General features: G+C 38.8%; 1 protein-coding gene across 7 annotated transcripts in view; it reads left to right on the forward strand.

The window, feature by feature from the left end:
• The window catches only part of ANKRD44 (ankyrin repeat domain 44), a 219,667-nt gene extending 213,777 nt beyond the window's left edge, over window positions 1–5,890 (forward strand). For 4 of the 7 annotated variants that reach the window (XM_054972776.1, XM_054972778.1, XM_054972777.1 and 1 more), the window contains one exon: window positions 16–5,890. In XM_054972776.1, coding sequence (XP_054828751.1) covers window positions 16–284 — 269 coding nt within the window. In that variant the 3' untranslated portion in view covers window positions 285–5,890. The remainder of the gene's footprint in view (window positions 1–15) is intronic. The other 3 variants (XM_054972780.1, XM_054972783.1, XM_054972781.1) reach the window with 2 other exon arrangements.
• The last annotated feature ends 5,597 nt before the right edge of the window (window positions 5,891–11,487 follow it).

The following is an 11,487-nucleotide window of genomic DNA, read 5'->3' on the forward strand; positions in this document are numbered from 1 at the left end:
TGCATTTGTGCCCAGGTCATACACCAGCCCTGGCTTGCGCTCCTAACAAAGATGTGGCTGACTGCCTGGCACTCATTTTGGCTACCATGATGCCTTTTTCTCCTTCCAGTACAGTGACGGCTCTCAACTCCACTTGTTTTAAAAAAGACAATTTGAGCAGGACTCAACTCTGCAATAGCTCCAATATGAGCAGCGCCATTAACTCCTATAGTAAACCATTAAGAAACGATGTAGGAGCAGAAAATGGATACAATGAAAATGATTCTGATTCTGAAACATTTTGACTTTTAGCATTCAACATCTTTCTTGGTTGTGTTGGGATTTAAGTTGGTATTTTATTCTTTAAAAGTCCCGAATCCCAGAATTACGGTTGACCTTCACTTATGGCTGGAATGACAACAAAACGAAAAGCTTAAAGTTGCAGTTAAATACAGCTTTTCAGAAAAATAGAGGTTTTTCATTGGAATGCATTTATTCTTTATTTACGGTCATTTGACCAATCATATATCACCGTTACACCAAAAACGAAAATTCAAGTAATACAATAGAACAAATAAAACAATTTGAAATTAAGATCTAGTTACAGTACAATGTAATTTCAGAGACCTGAATTATCACCAAACAGTATCTGGCTACTTGAATGCATTCTTGTTGATGTTCTGCTCCTTCCGCTATGTCATCTTTTCCGTAGGCCCCTAAGTGGTCCTGTGGAAGTTTCTACCTCCTATTTTATGCAGAAAGAGAAAGCTGCCTTTTTCTTTTTTGACAGCACAAGTAAACAGGGAACTGTTGTGTATATACATATACATATATACATATATATATTCATGTGATAGCTATAGTATACTGTTAAAATGAAGACATATTTCTGGTATGTTGTACGTAGTTCATAGGAACTCAGATTTGTCTTCACTTTTCTTGTCGATTTTATAGCACTCTAGTCTCATGTTTTAGATAACTTTGTTATCATACAAACCAAAGGTAGAACCACATTTTTTAAAAAAACTGCCAGTATCACCACTTCCTATGGAAATTAAAACATCTTCATTCTCCATGTGTTAAGCACTTAAACACACAAAAGGCACTTTTAAAAGACAATATTCGCATCTTCATTTTACAGTTTACAAGTATTTAGGACCAAATCCTGTTTGCTCAGTCACCACACATCCACTCACTTCAAAGAGTTTATTGGCCAAGGCAGGCGTGGTTTGCCTTATGTTTTCATCTTTGGTACAAGTTTGCATCGTTTATTTGCACTCCACAGTTAAGGGTCCCTGAGCTGTCAGCCATTGAACTATTTTAAGGGGAAAAAAGGCTAGAAATTGATATGCACATACACGTTTGAGATTTGCCAATTCAAACTAGCTTTTAACTCTAGAATTTCTAAGCTGAAGTATGTTTTTTATCTTGAACATTACCCTGTTTTAAACATCTACAAAATCTAAATGAAATTAGTATTCTCTGTAATTACTATCATTGTTCTAAGGTGTACACAGCAGATGAAACCAAAACATGCAAAGTGGAAAAGCCAAGCAATCGCGAGGAAGTGTATAAAGGGGATTGTGATGTACTTAAAAAGGCCTGCTCGCATCTGCTTGCTTATTAAACATCCGCATTATGAATATATCTACTCCTTCTGCCAAAGCTTCTAGGTCAAATGGACCCTGTTCCTCGCCCGAGAAAGATGTACAGAAAGAAGAGTAAGACTTTAAAATACAAAGAACTAACCAGCTACTATATCATGAGGACCAAAAGGCTTCAGTATCTTATACGGGAAGACTTTCATTATTTTTTTAACAATGCAAGTGGGGAAAAAATTAACTTTTCTAAACACACACACACAAAGTGTTTTACGTAATGAAGAGTCTTGGCTGTATTGTACACTTTAAGACACAAGTTTCTAGTAGACTTTTTGACATTTGTAACCGATGATGATGTGTTGATCACAGTTTATTTTTCCAAACTAGAAAATGTTCCTATACTTTTAATGTTAAATGTGTTTATATTTATTTAAAATGAAACAAGTGCCCAGAAAAAGATGACAATGGTTTGTTTTTCTCCTTCTTAGTTTTCATTGTGTATGTCTGTCTTCTTATCTCTGAATCTAGACAAGCCTAATAGTCTGAGCTGAACGAACGAAATGGGCACTCGATGTAGCCACCATTTCCAGTTCTTACACAGAAAGCTGGGTGGTAATGTGAAAGTAAAACTTTGTGCATGGCTATCTGTGACAGGGAACTGTGTTTGTTTTGTGATTCAATGGCACTCTCCTGGGGACAGCATCAGAAATTTGTGATGGATTTATCCCTTTGGTAAAGAAATGATGTTCCACACTTTATAATGCAAAACTAAGAGAGGACTGTGAAGCCAGGAGAGAAGTCCCCACCAGCCCTGTAAGAAGTAGTTTAGATACAAATGCCAGTTAGATTTGGGGCGGGGGGGGATTCAGATTGAGATTGCATTTTGGCAGTGCTCTTCCATCTCACATAAATTGCCCTCCGAGCCAATATCATAGGTGCAGTTTCCCATGTTCCATTTTATAGTTGGGTACAGAACTCAAGTACAAAATACATGGGACCTGTGTTAATTATTAATGGTACATGTGTTTAAATGGCCACCATTCCCTTGTAAAGATGCATACACAAGAATGATCTTCTCCCCATTCATCCTTAGTTTTTTAAAGAAAAAAAGCAATACTTACGGATACGTGTATAACCTGCACAATCGACGCAAGGAAAATAATTATTTTGAACAATGAGTGGGAAGTGTGTAGTGTGAGTTTTCCCAGGTTAGGGATCTAGTCCAAACCAAGCGCCTGGACTCTAGGCCGTGAAAGCTTATGCTTCAATAAAACCAGTCCTGTGTTTGTCAGCTTTTCCAACCATGGGGTCCACTTTCAATGACCAGGCAGCAGCAGCATGGATCCCACAAGCCGCCAGCAATTTACAGCAAGTCAAGTGACCTCAGAGTCTCATAACAGGAAGAGGAAGATCCAGGGTTGTGACCTCACCACTGAGGAGGAAGATTCTGTGCTGTAAGCATGCATAGAACATTGGATGGCCAACTAGCAAGTGGTCTAAGAAGAATTCTCTCCAATTCTGAGTGAACTTGTCTTGCCGTCATGCATGTAAGGAAGGAAGCATGACACTTCACACATGCACTGGAACAGCAAGTCCTTTCAAAGGAAGCAAAAAAAAAAAGGCTCTATACGAGCATGCAACCCAGCAGGTGAGGCTCCATGAAGTTCTCAACATATGGTCTGTCTTTAAGACACCACAAAACATCTTGTTTTCAGAAGGATCCTGCGAAAACAGGCACGGGCTGCAGGACCTTGCAGTTCACTCACTGCTAAGTTGTGATAAATCCATGATGGCAAGATGCAATCGCAAGCTCATCAAGTAACTTAAGAGGTTTTATGGAGCAGAGCAGCCCTGAAGTAGGGATGGTTCTGGAAACTGTAAAACAGCAAAAGGTAGTTGCAGCGTAAATGTATTCTTTGATGGAATCTGGTGGCAATTTCCATCTAGGCTGGTGGTGCAAACTGAAGGGAGGGACGGAAAGCTACGACATCAAATTCTGCAGCAGGCCTGGCAAAGAAACACGCCTCATTCTAGGAGGTGTACGGATCAGCTATTGACAATATTTTATAGGTCAAATGCATGTGACAGATTCCCATTTTCATATGAAAAAAATGCAATCATAGATGTTTAACTCTTGTGAGAATATCTAAAACACTTAAGAGTAGTTAATAGTATATACTATGCATTAACAGTAGGGCCCCCCCAAGAAGGACGTGCATGACAGAGGAAGAAAACTGAATGGCCATCTAATTCACAACCGTGGTAATTCTATCTACTGTGTTTTGCCCGGCTGTTGCGGATCAAATGGGTGGGGCATTTCCAAAGCTTGAAACTGAAATGAAAACCTCTTGGGCTACTGATTTTAAAGATTAAAATTTCTTTTTGTGTGTTGGCTACACTGGGAAAACTGAGCACCAGTTTTCCTTCTTCTGTGTACTGTACTTGTTTTTTTAATAACTGAAGCATACATGCTAGAAAATTGCTGGACAGCAATAACTAATACTCGGGGCACTTGAAATGGGGGAGAACCAATGTGTCTATGTAGAACTGAATAGAAACCCCTCACTTATTTCTATGTTGAAAGTTCAAAAAAAGCAGGGAATGTTTTCTTCACAGCAGATTATTTACTCTTATCTCTAGTTTAGAGTAGAGATCACATTTACTGTTGTTGTTATTTACTGACTGTAATCTTACTGTGCTGGGTTTTTTAACACGGATGTCTCATATCCCCATATTCTTCAGTGTATTGGCTGGAAAAACTAAATAGGTGTTTGTTTTTATGCATACTTACTTGGACAGGGACTTTACTTCCAAGAACACATGCTTAGGATTGGGCATGCCTTTCTTCCCTTAGAAAAAGTAAATAATGCTGCAAAGGAGGCCCTCCCAATATAGTGTCTCACTCAAATACAGTGCAATCCACAGCCATTAAACAAGATACTTGCAATCAATGTCAGTGTGATGTGCACTCGAACAGTGAAATCCTAGGCAGAGTTACTCAAAACTAAGCTCATTGATTTGATTTCAAGCCCATTGGCTTAGACTTGAGTAACTCTGCTTAGTATTTCACTGTAAATGTTCTCTTACCCAAATGGCAATGCTGTTTTGTAGCAGACAAGGTACTGTTTCTAAATTATAGTAAATACCAGGTTTGGTTGGTCTTTTTGGTATTTTTTTCCCTTTATTGGAGGCTAAGCACTCTTGTTAATCAAAAGCAAGTTGGACTTGCTTTCAAACAACTGTCTCTAAGACTGAGAAGTGTGGCCCTGATAGTGAGTTGTGCTGCATGTGTTCCCTTTTACATTGTCATTCCTGCCTTGGCAACTGGTATTTAATTCTTGTGACACTTCAATCGCAGGGTCATAATGCATGGCACTTACTGCTTGTTGGTTTCTCAGGGGATTTCTGTTTATCACTACTAAAAGGGCACCACGATACATTTGGTACTTCTGGCAGCAAACATCTGCTGTACTGAACTATGAATTATAACCAACACGTAAAAATTCATTTTGTTTCTGGTCTGTTCTTGTTTAGCAACTTGATAACATATCTGGGTTTCATTGTGTAAGGAAACTTTTAGAGTGCCTTTTCTATTTGTGTATGCTGGGTTTGTATTGTGAGTATGTCTTTCATTGAGTGATAACTGAAGCAATATAATACCTATACATTTTCATTTCAAACCTTTATTTGAAAGTGTTTTTTTAAAAAAAACATTCTACTTGTGTTAATATAAAAATTAATATGCTAAACTTGTATAGGAATTGTGCATAACTTTTTGCAGTGCTATACTTTCTTATTACACAAAGCAAACTTTAGGTCATTGTTATTGGGAAGGGTGTTTTAAAATGGTGACAATCTTGAGTGTGTATAAAATACAATTATGTGGGTTTGTTATGCAGTGATATACATATTAAAAAGCCAATATCTAATGTTTTTGTAGTTTTGTCTTCATATTTTATGCTTTTAGCATGTGCAATATTATCTTTACAAACCATGGTGATATGACTCTGGTGCCAGTGTTACATTTTGTATGAAATGTTTGTAATAAACAATATGAAATATTGTTGAATGGTTTCAGTGGGTTTTTAAATGTAAACTGAAGTTTTAATGACCTAACGTTGAAGTTAAATGACATGGTTGAAGAAAATGAGAATGAGAGATTAATTTGGACCCCAACCTGAATTTGTTCAAGCACAAATATCTTTTTCAACTACTGAATGCTGTGTTAATTGTAACAGAGTATCCAAACTGCAGATGAATAATGAAATGCATTCAGATGGATATTTTTACAAATAAATGGTACAAGTATTGTGACAAAACCTGTGTCTGTTGTTTCAGTAGTTCTGAATATATTCAGATTTCAGTATACATGCACACACCCTGAAATACATAAAGACAAAACAGTGATATGTCTCTGTATTTGCTATTTTCTGTTAATTGTATGAAAATAGGGAACATGCTTACTTGAACATCCAACTTGTATAGGATTAATACGTAAATGCATGATTTTCTCATTATCTAATCAACATTTTTTCCTTTTCATTGAAACCACTCAGATTTGTTTGAATTTGCCTGTGTAGTCATCAGCACCTACTGAACAGTTTCTTCGACATCAACTTGCTTTCCAGTTCATCTTGCGGTTTTGCAAGTTACTTAAAAAAAAATAAAATGTGCATTCAATTATAAATGTGCATTCAATTACCTGGAATACTGTGTGCAGTTCTGGGGGCCACACTTCAAAAAGGTTGTGGACAAAATCGAGAGGGTGCAGAAGAGAGCGACGAGGATGATCAGGGGTCTGGAAACTGAGCCCTACGAGGAAAGGCTGAGGCCCTTGGGAATGTTTAGTTTGGAGGAGATTGAGGGGGAACATGATTACTCTCTTTGAATATTTGAAAGGCTGTCATTTGGAGGAGGGCAAGGAGCTGTTCCAATTGGTAGCAGAGGATAGAACTCGAAGCAACGGGCTTAAATTACATGCAGAGAGGTACCAGCTGGATAGTAGGAAAAACTCTCTCACGGTCAGAGTAGTTCAAAGGTGGAATCAGCTGCCTAGGGAGGTGGTGAGCTCCCTTTCACTGGCAGTTTTCAAGAAGAGGCTGGATGAATATTTGTCAGGGATGCTTTAGGCTGATCCTGCATTGGGCAGGGGGTTGGACTAGAAGGTCTGTATGGCCCCTTCCAACTCTGTGATTCTGTGAAGTTGGAAATATAGTAAGTAAATACTTAACGGATGGAAAAAAAGTATTCTTGAATTGGTATTTATGTTATATGTTGCTATATTATGTATTTCATAGAATGCTTACAGATCGATCCCTTTAAAATCTGCTCTAATATCTTCCCAGCAACAGAAGTCAGACTGACCGGCCTGTAGTTTCCTGGGTCATCCTTCCCTTTCTTAAAGAGTGGGATAACATTCACTCTTCTCCTGCCTTGTGGCACAACCAGATTTGATCAATGTATTTAAAATGCTTAAATGTTCCAGAGCATTCAGCTTAATCCCTTTCATTGTATTCCTTACCTTCAATAACCATTCATGTTTATTTGGAAAATGTCAGGTCTTCCATTATCTTGCAAACACTGTCATGCTACTGTCAGTATCTTTAATACTCTTTATCTATATGGGTTTTGCAATTCAAATACAAAAGAAAAAACTTCATTATAAGTTCATTATAAGCTCAATATCTCAAATATAACCTCTTACCCTTTGGACTTTTTCTCAATAAATTTCTGACTTGAAACATTGCCATTGTAGATTAAAAGAATCTGCATTTTTTTTCAGAGCAAAACCCAACATTCTCTGCTCAATTTACAAGTAATTTTGGAGCACCTCTATGATGATAAGTGCCACTGATTTATTATTTTTAAGTAATTTTCTCTAGAACACATATTGACCAAGAACAGAGCAGCTCGTTTGTATATAAAATTTGATTTTTAAAACTCAGATCATAACTGAGGACATGACACTATTTCTTTTTATACAATTGCACTTATTATATTCCAGCACAATCAACAGATAATATGAATAAGACCTTTGATTATCCAATAAAACCTGTTCAAATTTAGTAAGATCTTTCCTGTTCTTAGCTGCCAGAACACGAAACTCTTGATTTACAGATAGCTGAATAGCAATTTGGGAAGTAAATTAATTGTGGAAATTTTCCTCCACAATTCTAAGGAGTGTGCCTCCTTTAGTGTGCGCATACACTTCAACTGCAGCACTCAACCACATCCCGTTATTTATTTCTAAAAGAAAAGAAAATCATACCCCACCCCACCCCACCCTGTTGAAATGTATTATGGCACTGGGGCAGTGGAGTCAGGGATGTTTGAAAGGAAGAAATTTCAGGAAAATTGACTGCAGAAAGAAATAGTTTTCAAGGGGGAATTTTCAGTTTTTAAAAAAACGTAGCACGGTTATCTCCCTGAAGCAAGGCTATTTCAGCAGAGACACATTCACAGTCCTGCATTCCAACAAGTAACCTTTGCCTTCTTGTCCAGCATAGTCACCGCACCGCACCAGGTACACTTTAAAGTACAGATCATAATTGTGGTTCCTCCTTTTCCCATCATGTAACTGATATCATATGACTTCCTGTTACGGGCTTGATGTTCAGTGAGTCCCATTCTGCTGCCTAGCATGTAAAGGTGGATCCCAGTGTGGAAAGACAGAAATCCATTGCATTATATGGCAGCTAACTATTATACTTGACAAAACTAAGGCTATCGTAGTTTGGTCACATCATGAGATTCTCTAGAAAAGTCAATAATCCTAGGAAAAGTGGAAGGCAGTAGAAAAAGCGGAAGACCTAAAACAGGATGGTTTGACTCAATAAAAGAAGTCATGTTCTCCAGTTTGCAGGATCTGAGCAAGTCTGTTAATGATAGGCCATTTTGAAGGTCTTTCCTTCATAGGGTGACCATAGGTCAGAGGCTATTTGACGGCCCATAACGCACGCACTAGTATTATACTACTGGTTACCTATGGAATATGCTCCAGTGTAGTACTTTATGCATAACACACTTCCTGTCATAACTAGGAGTGTGTGATTCAGGTTTCGGATTCGGGTAAAGAACCCGAATTGGACCCAATTTGCAATGATTCGGAAACCCCGAATCAAAGCTTCCTGAAGCGATTCGCCTAGACAACGTGGCATCATCTGATACCCTCCTAGGGGCTTTAGACCACAGTCCATTTGATGGTAAATGCTGGTTAATCGATGCATTTGACCTCGGAATCGCAACCTCCAAGCGGGGAGAAGGAAGATCAGACAGGTTTCCTTCCTCTACTGTCCGTTTCCCACCTAGATGTTGGGAACCTTTCAGGGGCAAGAATGACAGTCCTTTGGGACCACAATCCATAAGAAGAGGCCCACTGTCAATGAGCGTTCCTTGCACCTCCTTAGTCTGAGGAGAATCGTTTGTCTTGTTCGAGGGGGAGATCACCATCTGATTAGGATTAATCAAGCCCTTCAGGGAATCAGCTTTGTTTAATAGGGCACATGTAGAGTGTCTCAATTCCTGGATCATATCGTGATGGATGGCAGTTCTAGAGTTGATGCTCCTATCCCTGATCCTGACGGATGTCTTTGCTTCAACTGTGCCATGTTGATTTAGTAGTTTTGGTGAGCCTCTGTCCAAGACAGAGGCTCGGACAGAGATAGTAAAAGTCCGCGGCTCTTCAATAGTTTCAGTATAAACGGAGTGCTCTTATCTCGTGCTGCTGCCATCTTCCCTCACATCAAGAAGGTAGACTGCATACAGCTACCAAAGACTAAAGTCACCTGAGGGTTGCAGAAATCACACATTAATAATTTGTTTATCCATTTTAGTTGCCTCTTTGATTTCTTTTTAACTTTTCACATGAACATTAGAATTGTCTTTTTCGTCGCTGATAGAGCGCCTAAATTATCCAAAATGCACATTGAAGCAGGGCCAGGGAAGGCTGGTAGCGGTGCAGGAGGAAAATATGGGTTTAGATAAACGTTTACTCTTTCATATTCAAAAAATATATTCTACTAGCTGCCAAGTCCGTTTTAGTTTCTCTGGAGGATTAACGTCAAAAATACCCTCTTAACCGTGGAGTCAAACAGGGATTATCCTGGCCCCTTATTTGTTTAACCTATTCCTATGCAATTTAGCTTCTTCACTGAATACAATAGATGGCCATTCCCCTAAACTTGGCTCCCATACTGTCCCCCTGTTACTTTACGCCGATGATGCGGTAATATTATCCCAAACCCAGAAGAACCTCAAGCGTCTTCTCAATGCTTTTGTCTCTTACTGTGAAACAAACCTGTTGGTTGTCAACTATGTGAAATCCAAAGTTACGGTTTTCTCAAGATCCTGGAAATGTTTAAATTGGCAGATTATAGGAAGCAGTATTGAGCAAGTAAAATCCTTTAAATATCTGGGTGATTCCTTTCAGTATAATTACAGTTGGACAACACAACGGAATCAAATAGTAAATTTGGCCAAGTGCAGCATAGCAGCAGTTGCCAGATTTTTCCAGGTGAAAGGCAACCAATTTGTTCCTGCTGGTCTCCGTGTTTTTAATATTAAAACTATGTCCCAAATACTATATGAGATTCCTATCTGGATTAGTGCTTTTAGCTACCAGATGGAACAAATCCAGGCAGTGTTTTTGAGGTGTATCTTAGGGATCCCTAACTGTGTTTGTTATGCAGCTATGTGTTTGGAAACTAAGCAGAACTACCTTGAGACCCAAGCATGGATTTCAACATTTACATTCTGGCTACACATTCATTTCAGGGCTGACCTAAGAGTTATATTTATTTGATGCTCTCAGATGCTTTTATATCCAGTTGGGCTTCTTAGATTCTGAGGAAACTAGAGTCCATAGGGATTTCTTTTACCTCCCTTCTTATGTTAACTAAAAGTCAAGCATATATATTCCTGAATAAATGTTTTTTTTTAAAGGCCCTGCTTCTTTTAGTTACAGATGATAGAGGGTATTTTTATATCCTGATAGCAAGCTGTTCACCAAAGGCAGAAATATGAACTTAAGGAGAAGTGGTAGGCAAATGAATTGCTGAGGACCAACCCCAAATTTTCTTCCCAACAGCTTCCTTCCCCTCGCCATCTTAGAGGGTGGCCAGCATAAAGTGTTGCTGATTTAGGAGGAAGTATATGGGGCATGGCCTAAACTGAGCTACTCTAAACTCTGTCAAGCAGTTTTCTCTTTTTTTAAACTCCCTCTCCCCCTACCCTACCGACCCTTCCCATAGCACTATTTGGTATAGACTGGCAAAAGATAATTGCATCTCTTCCAGCAAAATCCTAAACAGAGCTACTCCAATCTAAGCCCATTGATTTCAGTGGGCTTAGATTGGAATAGATTTAGATTTCACTTAGTAGATTTAGATTTCACTGTTAGTCACAATGCAGGATATGACAATATAGCATAAGGCTAGGAATTTCAGCAAGTCAACCAAACATACCAGGCTAACATACAAATGCATTATTTATTTCAGAGAGTGAGCATTTTACGTAACTTTTATAAAGACTAAACAGCCCTGATAAATTTCTTTGGCTTTACGCACCAGCACAAAACTTTAAGAGCCAAACTAATTTTTCAGCCTTCAGGGTTTCACATTTTAATGACCAAATTTTCTAGTTATTGCTACTACAAAACCTAACCCTCAACTCTTCAGTTTCTCATAATTGTATTAACGCTATGACAAAAGTGTGGTAGTATATCCTACTATATAAAAGGCTAAGCGTATTCAAGATAACCCACTTCCTACCCTGGTGCGCCACCAGAGGGCACTGATGTGGAGGGAAGCCCAGATGAGGCAGCCAGACCTCCAGAGAGCGCGCCAGAGTGAGAAGACCAGACCCGGATCAAGTGTGGAGCAGGTGACAATGCCCACCCCCCGCCTTCACC

The sequence above is a fragment of the Eublepharis macularius genome, chromosome 2, assembly GCF_028583425.1.
Source record: "Eublepharis macularius isolate TG4126 chromosome 2, MPM_Emac_v1.0, whole genome shotgun sequence".
Classification (NCBI taxonomy): Eukaryota; Metazoa; Chordata; class Lepidosauria; order Squamata; family Eublepharidae; genus Eublepharis; species Eublepharis macularius.